The following is a 24929-nucleotide window of genomic DNA, read 5'->3' as shown; positions in this document are numbered from 1 at the left end:
TCTAATTGTTAGTAGCTATTCAAGAGCAGAGCAGAAGGTGTTTAATTTTAGCTTTTCTGCCAGTTTTGTAATTTTGTACAAGATATGTTGCAAAGTACACACAGTGCCCTGTGAAATACGCAGGTGAGGCTGTTGGAAAAAGCAGCCTGGTCCCTGTGCCTTATGAGTGGATCCAGAAGGACCCCAGCTGTGTGGTGGCCCACGGTTTGCCTGAGGGAGTCACCCTGAAGAAGCCCTCTGAGTACGACACAAAAACACTGATGAAGATTTTGGAGCAGAGCCACCGCATCCAGTTCACAGTAAAAAGGTGAGTCTGTGAAGTGACCCTCTGTTGTTTGTTATTATTAAATACGCTGCTGCTTAGAATAACACACTGCTGTTGAAATGCTTGTATCAGATTATGAAACCAGCTGTTTCACATTTGATTACTGCAGAATGGGGGGAAAAGGGAAGTTTGGCATTTCATCTTAGACTCTAATGATTTGCAGAGATACGTGTGTGGCTGGAAGCACATAGCTCTCCTGGAATCTTCTGTAGTTAGTTATTGGTAGCAGACAGGCTGTGGTGTGTTAGTGAGGGCTAGACAGGGTTTTCATTCAGCTGTGGAAAAACGCTCTCTCAGGTTACATGTTAGACTCTAGCCACACCAATATGTTTTCACTTTGAAACAACATTTTAAAATAAAAATGATCTCCGTCCACATAAGCGTTTCATCACCGTTTCAAGAATAATCTCCCTCCACCAACACGCCTGCAAGTAAGTAGCGTGGATGCTAGGCATAAATGTAGCAACAGTCATGTGTCTTACAATACAAATGTAGTAGTGTGGGTGTAGGCTTAGTGTCTCCAGGAGTAAGATTTAAGTTGATGTGGGGGTGCAATGCAGAGGGATCCAGCAAAAACATTTAATCAAGCTGGTCTTCCAAGTGAACAGTGCTTATGTCTCTTTGAACAAAGCCTGTATCTGGCTAATATCACTTGTAGGAGGGCTTCAGGTTAAGTGAACATTTATTTTGGAGGTCAGGTCACCAATCAGTTTATAAACGGAGCATAATAAACAGGTGAAAGCGAGGACAGGAGCTGGAATGTCATGCAGGGACAGTCTGGTGTGGACTTTGAGCCTGTTGACAACCAGCATTCCCTGATTACATGTAGTTCGTTGGCAGAGTGTTGGAATGATTGAAATTTACATTTGTGTCAAGCTGATCATGGTCATCAGATTGTGCCACAGCACAGAGCACAATTGTTTTAACTGATACAAAGTAAACATTTTATAAAAGCTTAATTTAAACATTTGTCTGCTTTATGGAAAACACAAATCAGTTTTAATTTTGGAGCATAACAGTTGTTTAAAGTCTCTCTTCTCTGTGTTTGCTGCATTTACAACTAACACATACCTTTGCCCACAACAGATTGGGGGTTTCTGTGCCTACAACTGTATAATTAAATGTAAATACATGAAACACAGTGTTGTTAAGACAATGACTCAAATTTTTGTTTGGTCTCTTTCCCACTTTTCCTGGAATACCCTTTAACTTGAGGTAGAGAGAACGAGAACAGTAGAAGAAAGGGGAAAAGCAAAGAGTTGAAATACCAGAGAATTCATTCGATTTCATTTATCTTTTAATCGCTTCAAAAGTTATTAAGGGGATGTCAAAGTGGAATAGATAAATTGGTCCAACTCAAAATGAGTTGTTGCTGCAGCAAATGTTGATAGAAGCCAAGAGACACTTGGCGAGTGATACAGTGTGCAGACAGAAAGCTCGATGTCAAGCTGTGATGAATCGAACCCTCCAAATTACTTTCTTCTTGATTTTGTGTCTGTCTACAGGCCAGCAGAAGATTTGCCTCGAGAAGCCAAGTCCGGCACTGATGTCAATCACAACTCTTCCACCGCCGCCATGACACAGTGCAGCCACGGCCAAGGGAAGACTACCGCCCAGATAGTCACATCGTCAAGTCCCGCCACTTCCAGCAACTCTGTTCTGTCAAACTTCCTGTACGGCATGCCCATGTCCTCCAAACCTCACCCAGATGGCAAGCTGGATTTCAAACCCATGTCCCTCCTCAACCTGGGCAAGGACAGAGTGGCCAACTGGACAGCAGGGACGGACAAGCTGAGCACATCTGTCAAAGACTGTGCAAGCAATGGTAATTGTGTGTACCTTTGTGGAGGGTGGGTTTTAACAGTGGAATATAATTTTTAGGTGGGTGTTCACAGCAATTACAGTGATTACCTGTTATTATTATAAAACAGCTAGAGCTTGACTGCAAGCAAAAAACTGGATAATGCTCAGATAATATTGGGTGAATTTCAAAAGATTTTGCGAATAGAGGTATAATTCAAGGTTGACATAACATTCACAATAATGATCATAATGATGATGAAAAGTAAAATCTCTACATGAAGAAAATGTATTTCAGACTAAGTGCTCCATCCTATGCCTCCGGTGTGCCCAGAAAAGTGGTGAATTTGCAGTGTGCTTTGAAGTCTGATTATAATACCGCTCATTATTTTATTCAAAGCAGCACTTTACTTTTATAGCACATTTTCTTGTTATACTTGTTAAATTCATATCTCTAAATGAGTCATTTAACTTGCAGCCACCAGACGTCAGGTGGACTCCCCTATCTATATTTGGAATGCCAGAGAAGAAGTCATACCTTTTTTTTTTTTTTATGTAGAAAAACACTTCAAATAAGACCCACACAGAAAGATCTCAGTCTTTATCCTGCTACTATTGCATCTTGATAAGATAATTAAGTCAATTATCAAAGAATGCAGGGGAATCTAATGACTGAATGAACATCTCTGACTGAAATTGAGGTGAATTGAACTTAACATATTTATTTTTGGTTGTATTTTCAGATGAGACAACACGACTACCTGGTGATCAGAGTCAAAGCCCTCCTGGCATCCACATCTCCAAGAGGCTACTCTTCTCAATAGTGCATGAAAAATCAGGTAAGGTTGAACACATTATCAAGAAGACATACTATATTGTAGCCAGTCAGCCTTTTTTTTAAATGCACGGTACAGCTATATTTGGTCATTAGAGACAAGTTAGACAGTTGGCTGACACAAAAATGTGAGCTTACTCAATATTTTTTTTTGGATGCATGACTGAGTCACATTTATTTGCTGAGAGAATATTTTGTACTTGCTTTGAAGTCGTCATCAAGAGCGGCATTTACATCATATTTAACGATTCCAAAGATTTTAACTGCACAAACCCTAATATTCCCAAAAAAACTTTAGCTGGTAGAAGGATTTTGTCTGTCTTTAGACAGCTTTGTAATTACACAAGGGGCATCAATCTTCTCATCTCTTTCTCAGTAAGCTAATAAACATTTTGCAAAATCTGGAACTATTTCTTGGAAAAATGTGCTGAGAATGAGATTTTAGATCCAGATATTCCAAAATGTGAGTTTCAGTGTGATGTGGTGTTAAATATTTAACATATTTATATATTTTAAGGTATTTATAATCATTCAATATTAGCTTATCATACACATTGGTATCTGTGTTTATTGTTAGAGTAACAAGAAATTGCTGCACAGAAAGATTTGTGAAGTTTGGGAGCATTGAAAGTTTATTTTTTAACTTTCAAGCTCACATTTTTTCTTAATAACCAAATTTAAGAAAAAAATTGAAAAACAGAAAAAAAAAGTTTTACTCACAAATATCAGCAACAGGATCAGCCTCAAGGCATCAGCCTTAGTCAGGCAATACAAGTCACAAAATTAATTTTCTAAGTAGTGTTACAAGTTCAAATCTTCTCTCCCAGAGGAGGTTTTTGTGCAGTTCGTTTCACCTCTTCCCGTGTTCTCCTGTGCCCTGCTTGGATTTGCAGGCTCAGACAGTAGCTAAGCATTGTTTACTGAACAAAAGCTAAACTTTACTAAACCTGAACCATTAAGGGCTAAGCTACTAAGACGTCCAGAGTAATCCTATAAGAAGATTGCACTTATTTCCCAAGTTGACATTGAGTAGATGGAGAAGATTAATTTCCGAACTTTGGCACTCCAATGAAATAAAGCCCATTTGAATGCTAAACCTTCAATAAACTCTCATTAAAGAAGCTGGTTCACATTTCACTGTACATAAAGCATTGACAAGAGTCATTTTCTTGCAGAAAAATGGGATTCTTTTATTCGGGAAACTGAAGACATCAACACGTTGAGAGAATGTGTTCAGATCTTGTTCAACAGCAGATACGGTAAAGCCTCTTTTTGCATTTTGATTTTGTTTTGGCCTCAGTATCGCATATATGCTGCAATCTAAAAAGGTATTCCTGCCTCCTTAAGCATTTGTTCATGCCCAGTTATGATTATGTGCATATCTATGGATGTTGATGGATTGGGGTCAATGCTTTGGTTTGATCTTCTTTGCCTCAGTCATACACAAGACATGTATTTGTAGCCACAGTGCACTGTGCTGTGCACAATTCCTCCCAAAAATATCTGAAGAAGAGGAGGAAAAATACAGTTGATTATTAAATTCACTTCTTGAATATTTGCATTGTTTTGGCACTTATTTGAGAGTATTCAAAGGATGCTTGGAAGTAATCCAACTGCAGTGTACTTATTCATTGGATACTGTGTCTACAAGCAGTCTCTACAAATTAAGGGAACATTACAGCTCATGGGATCTGTTTCCAGAATTTTTAATCCAAGCCCACAGCACTGATTACCATTCCCTTAAAGTTTCATTTTTCTTATTTAGTTGGAATTATCTTCACTTCTGTAAACCTTTACATGGTGTGTGCATCCCACTGGAGGCTGGTTTTTCTCATGCAAATCCATGTTTGTAGAGAAATAAATGCATGAAGATGAATGTTTCTGATAGTTAAATGGATATAGATATATATATTTTGTTTTTGTTTCTTGAAGTGGGGTTGTATGAGGTCCTTACCTGCAGTAGATGGCAGTTAGCACGCCTCCAGTTTGAGAAGAGGCAGACAGGAGAACTGGCATGGAAGCTAAACAATCTACTGCTGTGAATGGGGCAGCAGTAAAACTTATTTCAGACAGCTAAAGACACATTTAGGATATTTTCAACTTAGAGCTGAAGCAATTCAATGCTCTCTTGAAAGCCACCAGACTCCTTTGTTAAAGACATTCATTTTAGTCTCCAGGACATGTTGCTGGTCTACCGCTACCTCGATTGCTTGGTTCGTTTGAGTGACTTTGGTGTTTTTAAAGGGTTAGTTCGGATTCACCAAAGTCACACAATAACACACACTTACTATCTAATTAAGGCAGCGGTAGCCCACCAAATCCCATGTTCTAGAGGTAAAATTACTGGGGTTTTTGCCAAGTCTGGTGACTTTGAAGAGAGCATAGATTATATAAGAGCTTCAGTTCCCTGTGAGAAAGAGCTGTCTGATGGCTCATTTAGCTGGAATTATCTTCACTTTTGTAAACCTTAAATAAAGTGCGGCTGCTTTTCCTTGTGCAAATTCATGTTTGTAGAGTAACAAATGCATAAAGATTAATAAACCACAATTAAAGTAAACATCTAAGTCATGTTCTTTCAGTAGCTTCACTTTTTTTTTTTTCTAAAACCCTGCTTGCTTCTTGTTTCCTACCACCAGCTGAGGCCCTGGGTCTAGATCACATGGTGCCTGTCCCCTATCGCAAAATAGCCTGCGACCCAGGGGCCGTGGAGATCATTGGCATTCCTGACCAGATCCCCTTCAAGAGGCCGTGCACCTATGGCGTTCCCAAGCTCAAACGCATCCTGGACGAGCGCCATGGAATACGCTTCATTGTCAAACGGTAATCAGTACTTTAAGATCAGAAGTACTATTTTTAGGATGTTGTACCTTTTTTGGGCAGACATAAATGTTTGGAATGAATTCAAAGAGTAATGCTGATGTAATTCACAGCCTAGATTTTCAAGGAAACGTTTGCTTCCATGTCTAATTAAGTCTCATTTAGTCACTGAGCGCCGATCATAGAATACCCACTTGGCACTTCATTATCGTCCACAAAACTACAGTATGAAATTGTCTCTGAAACTTTTATTTTGAAAAGATTTTTAATAAGCTGCCACCAAGCGAGCCAGCCTATGCCATCTGTCTATAAAACGTCTGTTTCTTCAGCACACTACGTCCCACTGACTGGTAAACCATTTCCATTCATGTCCCAAATGACTTTCTCTTTCCAGCATATTGCGCTAACGGCTGCTCTTCCATCCATTTGTTTAAGCTAATTTAAATGAGCCACCATGCCTTGTTTGAGATAACACATCTTTTAACGAATCCTGCAGGCAGCTCATTAGCGTTAATAGAATTAGGAAAGATTGAAAATGTGATTAATTCAGAATTACATCACATTCCCATTGTCATTGAGAGATGTTCCAGATGCAGGCACTGATGTTCTTTTTTGGCACTTTCTTTGTTGACAGACTATGTTCATTTTTAAACTAGCTGATCGTTAATTGTAATGGTTGGCTGCTTGAACTGTAACCAAAATTTTGTTGTAATTTAAAGCTGCAGCCTTGCTGTTAGTTATACCTAGATGATATCAGATGTAATAACAACCCTAATTTTAAATTTATGTTATGAGCAGTTCAATTTCAAAGTTATAGCCAAATAGATTAACAGACGCTGGCTTTTGTTGATAATTAAAATCTCATTGAGTGTCTTTAATACCATACCAGAGGTGTGGCTCAAGCTCAAGCGATGTGGTTGGTGAGCTTGCCTGTTGGCGCAGCGCTTGCCCAGAGTGAAAAATATTGCAAATAGATGGATTTAATGTGAAACAGATATTCATGATCACCAAAAGATGAATTCGAATGACTTTGTGGATCCTCAGACTTTTTATCGACTCAGAAATTCAGAATTTCCACTTTTCCAGCACTTTATGTTATCAAAAGACAACCCTAATAGCCAAAAGGGCACCACAGATGCCTGAAAAAGGTCTGTGGTTAATACAAGCTTAAGTTATGTTTGTACAACATAAAATATGTTAGCAAATACTAGTTGTGTTTTTCAGTTCTCTTGCAAATTCTTGTATATTGAAAATTATGTTAATAAACAATTTATTAGGCTTCAGATTTGCTAGCTTGTCAAAACAGCTGGTTAGCTTGTCGGAGATCGTCTGAAGTTAACGGTAGTGATGTCATGCACCCATGGTGTGGGTCACGATAGCATAACGTTAGCTTTTTAACTTCATCAGCTGCATTAATGCTTCATATATCATAAAAGTGGTGTTAATTTGTGGAGATTATCCTGTTGAACAAAACACATAAGCATCAGAAACAATGCCACAGAGCTTATTTTCTGCAATGATCCAAAATCCAATGCAAAAATCCCATAGGCGAATTCTCATTAGACCCCATGGTGATGCTTCTTTCGAGTTGGCCTACAAAAACACGGCATTTCGTTTGCTCTCTATAGAGGAACCCTACCCTTTGCGACCTGTCGATCACAATGTAGCCAACTGGAAGAAATGCTGGTTTGAGAGACTTCCGCATTGGCTTTACTCCTCAGGCCCAGAGGTTCTCATCCAAATGCTGGAAACAGCTATCATGAGCTATGCTATCGTGTTGTTTAAATGCTCTGATGTCTTTGTAGCGTCTATGTTGTTTCCACATTACAACTTAAAAGCAGCATGTGGAGGTGGAGGTCTGCACTCTCATATCTAGCTGTATCAATACTATTCACTCCTACTGAATATGTAAAGCTTTGAAAACAGGTCACAAATATGTAGTTTCTACTTTAAAAGGTTCACTAATTTCCTAAAAAACAGCTGGCCACTGTGGTTTTTACTCAAAAAAGGGTAAACAGTAGATTTGTCTAGGACTATTTTTAGTGGCACATTAATCCACATTTGGTGCTCTAGAGAGTATTAACAGCAGGTGGGCAGTGTATGTGGGATTAACTCAAAATAAACTACAGTGCCCATGTTCGTCCTAAAGAAAGAACATGTTACCCAGTGCAACACTGTACACCGAGCCCTTTGGCACAGAGGTATATAAAGATATACAGGTAATACTTAGTAGTAGTCAATTCATTGTTGGTTAGGATCTTTTCATGGGATATGTTGGCAACCAAAAGAATATATCACCAGCCCTGTCCTTTTAATGTTAACACTTAGTTTAATGTTACAGTGTAGAGCTGACAACCTGAGCCTGATATGTCCCAATCTCAGTGTCCATTGGGTATTTGGTAATATTACTAATATTTCTAGGGTTCTAAGAACAACTTAATTTTAAATCCATGTTTTGTTCCAGATAACACATATCCCAACCAAGACTTCTTCTTCCAGTCACAAGTTATTGTTATCAACTTCATCTATCCTTTTTTTAGGTGTTTTAGGTCTAAATGACATTTTGGCTTATCTCCATAAACTGCATGTGAATGCAGATATTAGAATGCCGATGGGTTCAGAGATTGCATTTGAGCCAATGCGTTCCGCCTTTGTGCTCTGTTTACCTGCTTTCAACCAAGACCTGCTCAAACGTGATAGGTCAGTACTGCTGGGACTACAAACAGAAACCATAACAATTTTGATACAAAAATCTTGTCCCGATGCCTACAGATTCTCATTTACAGATACAGTATCTGTTCAAAGAGATTAGACATGTCCCAACATGGCCACCTTAGAGCCTTTTCATAAGTGCCCTCATGAGACAAACCTTGTTTATCCCACTCGTGGTATATAACTGATAGCAGCAGTTTTGTTTCGTTAGTGTTACGAGCTTTGTGCAATGGCTGTGTGTGGACTATTGGTCTTGTTTAGCCATGACCCCAATATAAAATGAGGTCATCCGGCCTTAATAAGTCAGGTAGTTAATTAATTATATAGGAGAACCCTTAAACTGTACTCTTCTTCACCAGCTGGAAGTTTCAGAAGTTCAATCCTAGTCTCAAAAAGTTACAAAAAACTGTAAATAAACACGACCTAAAGAAATAGCTGTCTGAAAATTGATTATGATCTCAGCAGGAGAGGAATGTCTCGGTGGCAGACAGAGCAGTAGTATGTGCCAGAAGGAGGGAGAAGCACTCCAGAAGTATGGTTCATATCCACACAGTTATTTTTAGTCAGAGGGATTCAGTGATAACAGAAGAATGACTCATTTACTTGATTGTTTGACTGAGACTGATTGTTTAATGAGCAGTTAATGTGCTTAAAAAGCTGGTAATGATGTGTTCTTCCACATTTACAGTGTTTGCATCATGAGTTTTGCCCCGAGAGCTTAAACACTCTTTGAACTCAGTGACTAATGGCCTATTTTCTTTTTTATATTCCAGAATGTTTGATGAAAGGATCTTCACTGGTAAGAATGTGATTAATTTTGTTTTGTTTCAATACCACTTTCTAATGCATATGAGCTGTAAATTAGCTTCATTAATAAAACATTGTTGTCCCTTTATGACTTCTCACACTTCTGTCTCTAATTATACTTGAAAATGTGCCAGTCTTTCTAAAATTGAAAAATGGTAGCACTAAACTGGGAGGAGAGATGATAATTTTAGGGTTTTACCAAATAGTGCAAAGCTGACATTCAAATTCTGAATCAACATTAATTTTCTTCCTTTTCCATTCGTTCATTTCTACACATTTTATAAAGGTGGTTAGGCTACACTAATATTGTTAATATTATACTGTTCGTGAATGATATTTAATTGGCTCCTACATAGGATTGTTTCTGACTCAACTTGTGATCTAAAAGTTTCAAATTAATCCAATTAATGATCCAAATGATTGATGTAATCATTGTTTTTATGTAACAATTTATTCTGCTAGTCCATTTGTTGGCGATTAGGCTTTTAAACATTTTTTTTCACTTCAATCAAAAAACTATTATACTACAAGACCAACTCACTTAAACCAATTAATCACTTTATTTAAATTGAGGATTTTGTCCGAGGATTTTTTTATTGCTTTTAGGGTGATGACGGTGATATGCCATTTGAGGTTTCATTCAAAAACCAATAGAAGCTTTCGGTATTCGATAAAGCCCCAGTTATTTTTTAGTAATAGTTTAGTTTTCCAGACTAATCCCTTTGTGTCTTTACTTGCTAAATTCATCATATTAGTACCATACACTTGTGTTTGTATTGCAGGCAACATCCCTCAGTTGCCAGCTTATTATGGACAACTAGCTGAAAGTAATACAGTCTTATGAGAAAATCAGAGCTAATTTGGTTCATTGCCCAAGTGTATGCTGCATTTTCATTAAAATGAAAAATGATCTAAATCTTTTCAAAGGGGTGAAATGTAATTATTTTGGTAGGATTCCATGTGTGCTTTATGTGGAGCTTGAGCCAGACATTAAGCCGTACAGTATTTGTCAGAATCTTTACAATTAATTACAGTAACGGGCTAACAGAAAAACACTCTGTCAAGGCTTTATTTATATATTTACACCCCACAGATGTTCTCCACTAATAGGATGCAGTGTTTGTTTATCTTCTGTGTCTTGTTTGTTGAAGCTGCTGGCAAGATTGCAAGGGAGGAGGGCAAGCATGACCTGGGCGCCATGCCTGAAGACAGCTTCCTCGACAATCTGAGCATCCCGCCCACCACAGCCGAGCTGGTCAGCAATCCTCACAGCAGCAGGTCAGAGCACAGCCCACACAGAAATTTAGCATCACCCTGCAGACTTTGTTTTTATCGTGGAAATGTGAGATAGTGGCATGGGCCAAGTTGTATTGCATTTATAAGCAGCATTACTCACTGCAGACTGATTTAAAAGGTATGAATATACAGAGTTTATCATTACATTAGCAACAGTCCTTAATTCATATTTTGATGTTCTATATATAAATTAGAGCTCGACTGATATGGGGTTTACCAGGCAGATAGTGATTTTAGAAGGGGAAAAATTAATCTGTAGCCGATATAGTCATTTTTTGAGCTGGAATGAAAATAGACCTTTTTTATGTGGATTGTGCACTGATTTTTCACCACTCCGCAAATGTACCCAGATAGCTGCTTTCATAAAATTGTATTAAATAATATTTAACATTTTTATCCACTATTATACATTATACAAACAATAAATTACATTGTCAGCCAATTCTATAAATGATAACTGAGAATAAAGAATAAATAGGAATAAAATAAATAGCCAAATAAACATCATTATTGTTCAGTGTCATTCAATTGCTGACTATTCAAAAATAAAAGAATATGAAAACAGTATTGCTAACACTATTTCTAAATGACAGCAAGCATAATTTTCTGCAATATATATTGTTTTATAATGGCACATATCGGACAGCATATACACCGATACATATAGGCCTTCAGTAGGACAACATCAGCCGCTAATATCTGTCAACTAATATATCTGTCGGGCTCTAATATAAAAAGATATATAGACCAACTGACAAGGATGCATTAAGTGCAGGTCACCAAAAATCTTCATCTTAATTTAACTGCAATTTTTGCAACAGAGCAAAAAAAATCTATTTTCTCAATTGTTTTGGTTGTTTGTTTTTACTTACTTATTCAGGATGTCTTAGTATATTTTTTACATTCCAATTTTAATGTGTGAATATTCCTAATAACTAAAAGTTATTTGCTCTTTGAAGGGTGTATTTGCATTATTATTGCTAGTCTATTATCATTATATCAATGGTATAAAAGTAATATCATCCAACAGAAAGTGAGTCGGGCCCATGAGCAATTTTGTGTTGAGACACAAAATTGCTCATGTATTTTTAATGAACCAGTTTTGTAGTTTTGGTAGTCACCTGAGTGTGTTTTATTTAATCTCACAGATCAGCAAGTGCATGTGTGAGTCCCTTGGCTGACTGTGAAGCAGGTATGTGCAAATAAAAGCATTTCTGCATTATCAAGACATTTTATTAACGCTTTTTACTGTCTGACGTAACAAAATATTCAAGCCTTGAGTATCAAATTAAAGTTTAAAAGCAATGTTAACGGCTTTTGTAGTCTCTCAAGAAAATTTTCTGTCTTGTTTTGCAGTCCAGTCAGTTAAAACACATTCTATCACCTACTTAAATCTGTTTAACGCAGCCATAAAACACAGAACCACACACTGAAGGGAACTCAGGCAGAATGAACTGTTCAATCCCCGCAGGTCCTTCAGGAGATTGCATTCCTTTAAAAAGGATTAAAACAGAGCCTCCAGATGGGGAAATCATTCAAGTCACAGTGCCAGGTAAGTGTGCACATGCTTTGCAGCTATTAGCTTTGAAAACTGTTCACTTAGATTATAAACACAGTATCCAGGGAGGTTGTTCTCATAGTGTCTCTAACAGTATTCAGATGCCTTACTCAAGTAAAAGTTATAATACCACATTGTGAAATTACTCCACTACAAGTAAAGTTCGCATTTAAAACTCACTTAAGTAGAAGGACAAAAGTATCAGCATCAAAATGTTCTTAAACTATCAAAATAAAAAGTACTCATTATGCAGAATGGCCCCACTCAGATTGTTTTCAACACGGCCATAAAATATATTTTTTAACCTCTTTCCATGAAATGATTGTGACAATGTCATTTATTCTTGACATATAAAGTGTATATCTTCTCAAAACTTTATTAGTCAATCTCTTCCAAATATAATAAATAAAAAATGTTTAAAATGAAAACACAATTAAAAGAGGATTGTGTCTGAAAACAAAATAATTCCAACTTTATGGGTGACCGTGTATATCAAGTATGTTACTGGATTAATATTATTCATGCATTTATGTAAGCAGCGTTTTAATTTTCTTAAGGTAGGGCTCATTTTAACTTCTTAATATACTGCTATGAGGTTTCATTTTAAAAAATGCATAATCACTTTAAATGTATAATGGTTTTATGTTAAATCTTGACCTGAAAAGTAACAAAAAAATGTAGTGAGGAGTAAAAAGTACAAAATGTGCCTCAAAATGTAGTGGAGTAGAAGTATAAAGTTATATAAAGTGGAAATACTCAAGTAAAGTACCTCAAAATTGTACTTAAATACACTACTTGAGTAAATGTACTTAGTTATTTGCCACCATTGGTCACTAGTCCAAAATGTAAAAGTATGATGCTCTCAGTCAGACTTTAAAAGGGTGTATTGGCCTCTGGTTATTGTCACCGCACTAGATTAAAGTACTACATGTTTACAAGCTAAAACCACTAATACAGGAAATATGAAATTTGCACAGGAAATATCAGCAACATCACATTTCCTGTTTATATTGCAATCCAGTAACACTAGTAAAAAGCTTGTGATTTGCTTGTGATTGTTCCTGCAGATGCTAATACAGGCGGGGAGGAGCCCAGCGAGCCTGTGGCCGAGCCGGTCGCAGCTGCAGCATGTACAGCCACCGCCTCGCCCTCCGCTCCCTCCGCTCCCTCTGCTCCCTCTGCTCCCTCTGCATCCTCCGCTCCCTCCGCTCCCCATCACCAAGTGGAAAACCACTCAGGTAACCTCACCCCCCTCAGCCTCCCACCTCCACTTCATCTACCTCCTTCTCACCGCAGCCCCTGGAATGCCAGCTGCACCCAAAGACCTCACAGCCAGCGTGGTGCCACCCAGTGCCCACCACTGCCACCCCACACTCTGGCTGTTTTTTAGAGAGCTATATAAGCTGCCACACGTATGAAAACACTTTTCTCAGATACTTTTGTCTTTCACTCTCCCACTTCCCCACGACCAAACCTCCCCAGCCACTAGTCGCCCCAACCTTAAGATCCCCCACTCCCCAACTCTGGCCCACTGTAGCTCTTCTCTTCTCCCAGTCTTACAGACACTAGCTCTCATCTGTGAAAAGCACCATGTATCAGCTGCAGCGCTTTGACTGTCACCTTTATCATCATGGCAGTTTGTTAGCTCAAACTTTGGTCTTTTTTGCCATTTAAGTTAACACTGATACATTGTGCATATTTCCAGATATTGAGTTATATTTTCCTGTAGTACTGCAGCCCAGAATGATTAGACATAGTTAAATTTTTTATAGAAATAAAACTGCTCCTCAAAGATCCTTTCAATACTCCCAAATCCTAACCTCCTTCTAACACGGAACTGTTCACGTTTAAAACAGAAGTGACTAGAGTACGGTCCAAGACATAGTACTGAGTAGACTACTCTTTTTCTAAACTGCACCGGCCTCATTTATCAAGTGTTAATAAACATGGTTTGCAGTGATTTATTTATTCATTTTTTCACCTTAAATGGTTGGTTCACCCAAATTACAAATATTTTTTCTTACCTATTTTTTGAAGTATCTAACCAAACAGATCATTGTGGTATTGTTTGTCTATTTTTTGAGATTCCAGTCAATGCTGTAAATGCCACAAAAAAAAATAGATCTAAATTAAATATATTGTTTGCTCTGATTTTGGTGAACTGACCATTTAAGCTGTATTGTGTACTGTGCATTAAATAATGGCTAAAGGATGGCAGCAAAAAAACATGGTTGGATATGAGACATGTGTATAAAACTGCTACTTCTTAAAAAGTGAGTTTAGCAAAAAACATCCTGCACCATCAATGAAAATGTTCAATTGTCAAAAGTAACTTTTATTTTTTTTTCGTTATTATTATTATTATTATTATTATTATTATCATTATTATTATTTAAATACATTAAATATACTTATAAATGAGGCATTTTTTGCATTTGGATGTAGTGCTGCTATAACAATGCTACAGAGAATGAAGAGTCTACTCAATGTGGTCTTGGGTTTAGTTTAAGATGCTTTCAGGAGGCGTTTTGTTTTATTTTGTTGATTTGATTGTGCTTTGTTTAAGTTTTCTTTTCTTTCACAAATGACCACTAAAGGAAAGAAAATGAAGGTAAGTACAGCAAATGTCACATTTAGAATTATTTGCTGTTAAATGCTCTTTAAGTATTCATCTTTCCATCATGTTTCTGCAGTGCTCTTCCAAACAACAGAATAAATTCTTTTCACTCAGTGGCTCTTTTTTTTTTTTGCATAATTAAACACCAGCGTGATGCCACAAAATTAAAATGAATACATACAACACTGAGATGTTTTGTTTACTAATTGACCTGAGAAAGTTTTAAATAGAAATTGTTATTCTACTTCTGAGGCATGCTGGAATAAAATATAAATATGTACCAGAATAACCTGTAAGGAGGTTTCTAAATTCTTTAGCAAATCTGTGAGCTTGACAATGTAATAACCTTTATGACACAGAAATAAAATCATAATGGGAATTATTCACAATATTCAGTTATTTTACTTAGCCTGTTGGTTGACCTCTGTAGGTTGTTTATGTTGTTAAGTCCTGCTGTTCAAACTCATCCCTTTTCTAATGATAACACCTTATTTTGTGAGTTTTTTATTCCAATTTTCTTGAAATATGATATGAAAAATATATAAATTCCCCTGAAAGATGATGGATGATAATGTTGAATTATTGCAGCAATATATTTAGCCTATTATTTTGTTTTCCTCTCTATATAAAAGTACAAATATAATAACTGCTGCAGGGAATGTTTTAGTCAAACCCCACTTGTGCTGTAAAGCCACTGATATTGAAACAGGAAAACATCAAGAAATAAACTATTGGGTTTTGTCTTTTACCTTTCTACCTGAATAACATTTCATACATTTGAATTCTTCAGCTGTTTGTTTGCCCTCCTCATCTTTCTCTTTCATCTTGCAGCTGAAGCTCTGTCACCCGGCGCGGCCTCCCAGAGCATCAGAAGATCCTCTGAAGGTACTGACTCATTCACTGTCATTTGCAAAAATCCAGTTCATTTGCCTGTTTTATCCCTGTGTGCAAAGTATTTTCTTCCTGGAGAAGCAGTGAAGTGATTCCACTGATAAGAAAACACACTTTATATTCAACATAAATTATATTTTAATTATCTTTAAATCAATGTATTTCTTTCATTATCTGCATGGAGTGCAATTTTGAATTTGCATTCACTTCACAGTTTGTAGCTTTTAGTCACATCCATCTCAAAAAATATTTTTCACTTTGCTGTGTTTTTAGCCCCGTTTTTGCACTTTAACCATTCTTCTCCCCCATGTCCATTTGTCATGGTCTCCGGTGATTAATACACCACAAAGTCAGTTTGTCATTACCAGGTCAGTGTAGCGCAGGTGGAATTTATCAAAGTAAAGTTGGAGAGTGGAGAAGCAGAAAGGTTCCAACTTACTGAGCCACCCTCATGTTATAATTCTATTTTAATGCTCTTGGTGCTCATGTTCCTCATATGTTTGACTCATTTAGCAGGGAGTTTGGTGGAGGACATTGGTGAAATGATTCTTCAGCTCAGGAGACAAGTGGAGAGCCTCTTCAGCATTAAGTACGGTAAGCTACCTTGTTGCGCCGGAGCTTAACCCTCACTCATACGAGGGCAGGAAGTTATGTCAGGCCTATTCAATTTGCAGTAAGACTTTAATCTTCTCCACATGTGAACACCCTTTACCGGTGTACAGAAAGTGCAACGTTAAGCTTTTATAGTCTATTCAAATATTAATATTGTAACGTTTAAGTTTTTTGCATAATTTAACTCGTCAGAATTAGGCTTTTAAGTTTAGGGAAAATTAGAGGGAATGAAAAGGATAAATCACAGTTTCATGTCAGATGAGGGGTAGCAAAAATCTATATTATGGAGCAGTTTCTGTTTTAGTTATTGTTTGAAGGAAACAACGGATCAAACTGCTCAGACTACTGTAACAGTGAGCGGGGGTACCTGTGCACAACATTAGTGTGCAAGAAAACAGTAGTGGAAGAAGTACTCAGATCTTTTACTTAAGTAAAATTAAGAAATCGTGCTTGATTTAAAATGACAGTTATGAGTAAAAGTATTATCAGCAAAATGTACTTTAAGTATCAAAATGTACTTTAAGTATCAAAAGCCAAAGTATGCTTTATGCAGAATATCTCCTATTATTATAAAACTGATATTATTCTGTTTTCGTCACTAACAAATACATGTGAGAGCATTTTAATGTTGCAGTTCTTCAATGTGGAGCCCATTTTAGATTCTTTATACATACTAGTGGGTAGACTGGTCGCAAAGTACTGCTGTACAATATGAGGAAAATATCCAATATACAATAGCATTTTGGTACAATATGATAATGATATTAAAGTGAACTCAGTTCTCCCTTGCTACTGATTTCACCAAGTTATTTCCATCATTCCATTATTAACAGACTAAACATTGAACTGAAAACAAAAAGCACCAATGAATAAAAAAATGACAGTTACATTTTAAAGTTTTCTACTCATGTTGTCTTTTTAGGAACTCAAAAAATCCCTGAGTGTAATATTGCAGTGTTGCATGATGTGTATCGCACAAGTTGACATTGCGATAATGATTGAAAAAACAATATTTTATTCTGCATTATAGAATACTTAAAATATAAAAAACATATGTCAAACGTGTACTTAAGTGCAGTACTTGAGTACTGTACTGTACCTCCCACAATTAATTAGCTTTTTAAGCCTATCCTCGTATTAACAAATGATGGTGGTGATGCTGCAGCCAGTGAGCCTCTGCTGTCTCCTCTTCCTCAGCTGACGCTCTGGGCCTGCCTGAACCAGCCAAGGTGCCCTTTTCCAAGTTCCAGATGTACCCAGAAGATCTGTACGTCACCGGGATGCCAGAGGGAATCTCCCTCCGAAGGCCAAACTGTTTCGGAGCGGCCAAACTGCGCAAGATCTTAGCTGCTAGCAGTCAGATCCAGTTTGTCATCAAACGGTGAGAGCACAAACAGTAATGTGCATATAAAGTGTTGTACACTGTTTGTCATTTCAGGTGCAAATTACATTTGTTAACACCACTTCATTATCATTTACCTGTTAGGACAAAGGAAGTGACACTTTGATGTAGCGAGTTTTCCACTGCTTTGTAAATATTGTAATTATCTTTTTTTCGGTCTCCAGGCCTGAGCTGCTCACTGAGCAAGTAAAACAAGAGATGCCTTCCATGCCCATCTGTGATCCAGGTATGTCCACATATTTGTGTTGTGTTTGTATTCAAATGTGAACAACTGGGACATTAAATCAAATTGTCCTTTGCCCTTTTCAACAAGATAGTAAGGCTTTTTTTTAAGTTGTTTTGTTGTATTTGAGGCCTAGATACAGTGTGGTTTTGTTCAAAGGAGACTGTATTAAAACACAACAACAAAATCAAGAAGCCAAGTGATTCACTAACCCTGTATTGTGTAATAAAATAGGAACTTAACCTGAAGGCCATTGTGAATCCTCTTTCTGCATAAGTATGTAGTATTTTTGTATGTTTCTTAATTTGCATACATTAGTAATGTGTCATTAACATCATGCAAATTATTACAAAAGTCGCCACACTCGAGTGATCTTCTGCACGTTTGTGTGTTTTGGATGGCTGCTGTCATAGCTGTCAAATTCAGCAAGTCAGAACACATTTACCATGATGCTTTGCTGTTCAAGGGTCTTAGCGGTCAACACGCTGTGAGTTGATTACCTTTACAGTATATGAACAATGAGTCTTCTTGATATGTAGCATTTACCTTCTGCAGACAAGCAGAATAAATGTCAGTTTCCATTCTACTCTACATGCAGTGTATATTTTTACCAAGATCCCAACACTCCTCCACATATTATAATATACAAAGCTCTGAAGATAAAGTAGTAACCAGCCCTGTGTGCAGAATATTCCACCATCTGGCAAGCTCATAATGCAGGTTTAAGATGCTCTGTCCTCTGCATGCTTGAAATTAGGAGGTTAAATCCAGTTCATGCGCTATTTTTAAAACCGCTCTTCTAAGGGAAAAAGAAAGTCCTTGCAGGGATTTCCTGCAGCTATTGCTACCTTTTTATTTGTGACAAAGCCCAGCTGCTGGAACAAGGAGCAGCTCTTAACGTTTGTTGTTGTCAGTAAATCTTAAGAGGCGACAAATACAAAAGTTTAACCTTCAAATGTTTGTTTTCAAAGAGCTGGATGTCAAGGATGCAACTCCAGTAACAGAGGATACTGCAGCTATATCTAAGAGACCTGGTTTCTCAGGTAGGTTCATCTTCAGTCACCACTGTGAGGCTTAGATTAGATGCTGTGCATAGATTTAACATTAATCATTGCTTTTTTTTGATGTTTGTCTTTCTCACTTTTAAAACTTAAAAAAAGGCTGAAGAACTACAGCAGACTTTAAAGAAACACAGCCACCAAAAGATGACATTTCAAAGTGTCTTGTGTCTTTTGTCTCCAGAGTGCCTGGAGTCCAAGCTGTCCAGGATCGACCTGGCCAACACGCTGCGAGAGCAGGTCCAGGATCTGTTCAACAGGAAGTATGGGGAGGCATTGGGCATTAAGTACCCCGTCCAAGTGCCTTATAAAAGGATCAAAAACAACCCGGACTCGGTCATCATCGAGGGCCTCCCCCCCGGCATCCCTTTCAGGAAGCCCTGCACCTTCGGCTCCCAGAACCTGGAGAGGATCCTGGCGGTGGCTGACAAAATCAATTTTACCATCACCAGGTGGGAATCCCCCGTCACATGATCAGTCAAACCTCTGAACCCCACAACCCGCCAATGGGTAAACAATTGCGTAATTATTAACCATTTATCAGCCCCAAACTGTAAATTTTAAAATTTCCTACACTCCTTGAAACAGTCATCTGTGACAAACGTCTCTGTCAGGAAGATTATAACTAAATCTGAGCTTAAAATGCTAATCTTTCATTAAAATCACTTTATTCTGCATGTCTTGTTTAAAAATTGTCAAAAAATAAAACGCTGACTAAGTTGACAGAAATAAAGTGTTAGTTGGACTGAACTGCAGGTTGTTCACACTGAACAGACAGGAGAGGACAAGAGACGTGAAAATGTTAATAGTTCAATAAGTATAACGTGTGGAGCTACATTTTTTTCCCAAAAATTGGTAACAATTGGAAAATGTTCACTGACTCACATCACTTTGTTCTGTGCAGGCCTTTTCAAGGACTCATTCCAAAACCAGGTAAGAACATAAGCTGATGAAATATTCATAAAGTAGCTTAGAACACTAATATAAAAGTCATGCAATATTAACAGTAATTTATGATTCATCGTTTTTTATCAGCACCTCGACGCGTCACTTTACTAAAGAAGGCCTACGCCTCCATAAGTGGTGAGTAGAAAATGTTTTCGATCCAATGTTTTTTTCTGTTGTTTCATCAGGAGGAGCTTTATTTTGAAAGTTGTCATTCTCTTCCCCTTACAGATGATGATGATATTAACCGCATGGGGGAGAAAGTAGTCCTTCGAGAACAAGTCAAGGAACTGTTTAACAAGAAATACGGTAAAGAGCCTTTTTGTGTGTTACATCAAGTTGAGTTTTTGGTACACTGAACTTTTAACAGAGTTTTTAAAAAAAACAATGAGGTTTATAAAAGAACCACTACTACAAAACAGATTCCTTCTTAACCCTACATCCCTCAAAAATGTCTGTGTAAAAAAAGTGTCATAAAATAATGTTTTCCATTTTTACCTCGATATTTATCATGTAGAAGACTGTAAGACACATCATGTTCACCATTTTAAACCTTAAAATGCCAGTTTTTCTACATAATACTGCTGTTATGAAAACAAAAAATAAATTGCATGAATGCATACTAAATGCTAGAGGGAGTTTTACATTTATTTAACAGTCTGAGATGTATCAAAGACTTACTTTGATGCACTAGCATTGATTTTGCTGTATTTCATCAAACACTAGTCCTCTACAACACAGCAGTCATAACCCAAGTGGAGACCAGGATGTGAAACATGAGAAGATGTCTCAGCCTGGAAGAAAATAGTAAAAAGTAAAATTTTGAAGCCAAAGATCTAGATTAAAGCCTGATATAACAGAATAATTATATGCCGTAATGGCTGTGGGATAGAAATTCTGGTTTTAATGGGTTTCAGTGGGACATTTTTTCCTTAAGGGTCTGAGTGTGTGTCAGTTTATTATAGACTTATGATAGGAGCTGAGGTTGAACTAACAGAATGTGGGTGGAAAAAAATGTACACTCCTGCCAAAATGTATGTCATATGCATTAACACAACCGAAATGATCAAAATATGAAAAAGCCCAAAACGTCTTGGGTGATGCTGAATGTTGTTGTCCTTCTATACTCATTTACATGTGATTAATAGCTACATTCAGCTTAAATAAATTACGTAAATACACATCAATGTTGTTCAGGCTAAATATGTGAGCAGTTTCACACTATAAAAAGTATAAATTCAATGTATCATATACAACATGCACATAGTTTTTGCAACAGAGCAGCACATCCACATCATATTAATTAGTTTAATATATTCACCCCTCTGGCAGTTCTACTTGCTCTTTTCCACAGTAGTAGGTAAGAGTTAAAAGGAACTTAATACACACATTCAAACCTATAATTTCTAAGATAAACTTGAGTGTTCATTTTATTTATATGAATATTTGCATGTATTTAATGTGTATGTTTTGTCGAGAAAAACAACCAGCACGTAGCGTTTTTCCCCTCCTGTTAGTAGCGCTTTGCAGGTGATCAAAAAGCTTAATTTCTCGTCTTGCTGTGTGTTTTTGATCATATTGTCGTGCTGTGTGTTCAGGTGAGGCTCTGGGCTTAGACCGCTCAGTCGTGGTCCCGTACAAGCTAATCCGTGGCAGTCCAGAGTCTGTAGAAGTTAGTGGCCTTCCAGACGATATCCCCTTCCGAAACCCCAACACCTACGACATTGTGTGCCTGGAGAAAATCCTTCAAGCCGCAGATAAAATAACATTCGACATCAAGAGCCAGCTACAGTGAGTGTTGAAACACCTGAATATTCAGCAGCCTGTTAGCTGTCACCACGTTGTATATTTCAGTGGGAATTTAGGGTTTTGCTTCTTGGTACTTAAGCTCATTATGGTTTATTTATGCTTTGGATTTAAATCCAGCCTCTGAGATGTCAAAGAATAAATCTTCCTCTGCAGAAAATGTAAATAATATGAAATAGTGAACAATATTTTGACGTTGAAGCAGTTAAGCTATGATGAAAGAATGGAGGCAAAGACTTGTATCATGCAGAAATTTAGTTATGAAACGAGTGCAGTCTGAGCAGTAATCTAATGTGAATTACCTAATTGTTTTTTATTGAAGAAAGAAAAACTGTTTATTTTTATTAAGTCCTGAAATTTCCCGGCTTTTTCTCCCTCACACAGACCATTTGCAGAAATCTGTAGCCAAGCTTGTAATACAGGTATGTGTTTTAGTTCCCCCTGTTAGTCAGAGTAGAGCTCTGTCCTTTAAAGCCACGTTAGTAAAAATCGCTGTGTCTCCAGTAGGAACAGACGCCTCCACCAATCGACGAAAACGCAAGAGAGTCCAGGAGAGCAACCGAGTGCCTGCCTCCTCTGACCTGGGGATATCAACCAATCAGATTCCAGTGATGGTAAGTAGTTTACAAGGGAACCTGATCCTGCAGATATCCTGTCCAAACTTTAATGTTTACTTGACTTGCAGTGTTGAGAATCATGACACGGTCTTGTATGTTAAAGGAAAGATCTGGTGACATTCTGTATTGTTATTATTGTCAACAATAATGTCGAAACTAACAAATTAAGACTGAGCAATATGGCTTATAAATAATATCTCAATTATTTATTAATTTGTCTAAAATAACATAACTTATTGATGAAACTGAAACGGAACATCCTCCAGATGATAGAAAGGCTGCAGGATCATCTCAAATGTATTGATCCTATTGATAAGTACCGGTACTGTTATTGTAGCAGCATTTCTTTACTTTTATTTTATCTATTTTTTCGTTCTTTCTTTTTAATATTTTTCTCTTTTCTTTTTCCTTATTACGACTTCATACATTGATTACATATTAATTATATATATGTATCTGTTTGTGTCAGAATTCAATGTACTGCTATTATGTGTAAAATGTATACCCCCAATGGGCTTGGGGCTGAAGTCAGACAGTATTGAGAGATGGACTAGCACATTGTAGGTTTTGTAGTTGACAATAATAAAACTATAGAATAACTCCAGGCTTGACCTTTAACAGTACATTAATGCAACCTTCTAAATGTTCAGAATAATCCTGCTTGAAACTGTGTTCGCAGACTGTAGATGAACACTGTGTGTTTAACTGTAACTACTGCGTTTTGAGGCAAGGTCAACAACCTCTTTGTACTAATGAGAGCATTTTCTCCGCCATTACGACTGACTTTCCTCTATCATTGTGTCTGTCTGTGTGTGCCTGCAGCAGTGGCCCATGTACATGGTGGACTACAGCGGAGTGAATGTGCAGGTTCCCGGGAAAGTCAATTACTGAAGGACAAACCTGGACTGCAGCAAAGGGATATACGGAGGAGTGTGTCAAAGTGATATTCGTGACTCTTCCACTTGCGACGCTAACACTTTGTCAGTGTGCTAAGACTAAACAATCTCTCCAGACTGAATATAGAGAGCTGAAGGTTTGACTTTGTGAATGATGTCCTGAGTGTCGAGGAACAACAGAATGTATGTGGATCAGAGTGTTGCAGGGCAAAAGCTTGGCTTGTTTTCTGTCTCCTGCCTCCACACAGTGCCGGCAGGACAGCAGTCACTTTTTATTTTCTTTCTAAAGCTGATCATGACAGTAATATTGTTTTTTTTTTTGTTTTTTTTACAAAGCTAAAGACATTACTAAAGTCATGTTATTTGCCCTTGCAAATACGAAGTGTCCATCCACTGAGTCATGTTGTTGTATCCAGCATTTGGTTGCAATGTATTACTGACAAAAAAATGTCTTTGATAACGATCTGGTTCCATAATATTCAGATATTTGTACTTTTTATTTATTATATTTATTGAAATATAACATTATGTGCAGGGATGTAAAATACATTATTCTGTTATACAGCTCCTCGAGGAACTATCACAACACTAACACAGATGCTACTAGTCACTCAGTAACTACAGGTAACCGCTGAAATCAAATTAAACAGCAGCATTGAAGTGTCTTAATTGGGTGTTGTGGCGACCACAAGCCATCAGAAATTAAAGGGGACAAAATGGACTTAACGTTTGCCCGACAGGTAGAAGCTCTGGTCGCACAGCAGCAGGGAGTACCTGCAGTAAACACAAGACCTTCAGTCAACAGCCTTTTTATGTTAGCTACACATTAACAATATGTAAAATAACTCATTTAAGTCAGCCTGAATGTATCATGTAAAGGAAAGAATGGTATGTTATTCTGCGATGACCGTCTCTGGACTAATGATATTTAATATGCTGTACCTTAACGCCAATTAGGCCTTTGAAATAAAATGTGTTGCCTTGCACTTTCATTTGGTTGAGTTTATTTTTCATGTACTGTACTGAAGCATGTCTGATCTACAGGAGGTTTGTGTCTGTTATAGAGGGTTCCCGCAGATCCTTAAAAGTCTTAAGGTCATACAATTTTTAAAAGTATGACTTTTTAATTGTTTTTATTTGAAGTAAATTTCAAAGGCGATGCCTATTTGCATGATAAATATCGTCCAACAGGATAAAATTATTCAAATACAGTTTAGCAGGACTTCCGTCCCAGCCAGTCCATTTCTTTTTTCTTTTAGTGTTTCTTAAAGTTCTCCACAGGAAACCTGCTCTGACAAAGGATTAAAGAAGTGAAGAAACCGTACAGAGGATGCTTAGGTTTAGGGTCAGGGTGCTTAAGAAAAGACACAAAGCCCTCTGTTATCACTTTAACCTCTGTATAGTCTTATTTATCATTTTGTATTTATATTTTTTTTTCCGCCACATTTTTTGATTCACATTTTTACAATGTAGAAACTTCATTGAACATCAAAATATTCATCTCAATTAGGACATTTGTGCTATATTTTTTTTTTATCAATCATAATCATTCAGATGAATAGGAAACATGACAAAAAATTTACTAAAATACATATAAAATACTCATTGTTTTCAGCTTTTGCCTCTAGTTTAATTTTACCTCGCCCTTTTAAGCCACTATTGTGGCAGTGTATTGCCAGCTCTTCAGTTAACTTAAAAATATTGCACATTTT

General features: G+C 37.2%; 1 protein-coding gene across 3 annotated transcripts in view; it reads left to right on the top strand.

The window, feature by feature from the left end:
- gtf2ird1 (GTF2I repeat domain containing 1) overlaps nt 1-24209 on the top strand; it is a 34393-nt gene extending 10184 nt beyond the window's left edge. For 2 of the 3 annotated variants that reach the window (XM_059351346.1, XM_059351347.1), the window contains exons 5-27: nt 124-307; nt 1831-2150; nt 2869-2964; nt 4136-4219; nt 5597-5780; nt 9263-9288; nt 10448-10574; nt 11741-11784; nt 12064-12144; nt 13218-13388; nt 15599-15652; nt 16172-16252; nt 17468-17651; nt 17837-17898; nt 18867-18938; nt 19138-19405; nt 19858-19886; nt 19989-20036; nt 20130-20207; nt 21497-21689; nt 22089-22126; nt 22209-22318; nt 23144-24209. In XM_059351346.1, the coding sequence (XP_059207329.1) occupies nt 124-307; nt 1831-2150; nt 2869-2964; nt 4136-4219; nt 5597-5780; nt 9263-9288; nt 10448-10574; nt 11741-11784; nt 12064-12144; nt 13218-13388; nt 15599-15652; nt 16172-16252; nt 17468-17651; nt 17837-17898; nt 18867-18938; nt 19138-19405; nt 19858-19886; nt 19989-20036; nt 20130-20207; nt 21497-21689; nt 22089-22126; nt 22209-22318; nt 23144-23212 (2603 nt within the window). In that variant the 3' untranslated portion in view covers nt 23213-24209. The remainder of the gene's footprint in view (nt 1-123; nt 308-1830; nt 2151-2868; nt 2965-4135; nt 4220-5596; nt 5781-9262; nt 9289-10447; nt 10575-11740; nt 11785-12063; nt 12145-13217; nt 13389-15598; nt 15653-16171; nt 16253-17467; nt 17652-17836; nt 17899-18866; nt 18939-19137; nt 19406-19857; nt 19887-19988; nt 20037-20129; nt 20208-21496; nt 21690-22088; nt 22127-22208; nt 22319-23143) is intronic. The other variant, XM_059351348.1, reaches the window with a different exon arrangement.
- Nucleotides 24210-24929: the final 720 nt, after the last annotated feature.

Source organism: Centropristis striata, chromosome 15 (genome assembly GCF_030273125.1).
Source record: "Centropristis striata isolate RG_2023a ecotype Rhode Island chromosome 15, C.striata_1.0, whole genome shotgun sequence".
Classification (NCBI taxonomy): Eukaryota; Metazoa; Chordata; class Actinopteri; order Perciformes; family Serranidae; genus Centropristis; species Centropristis striata.
The sequence above is the reverse complement of the archived record's forward strand: the minus strand, read 5'-3'. Positions and strand labels throughout refer to the sequence as shown.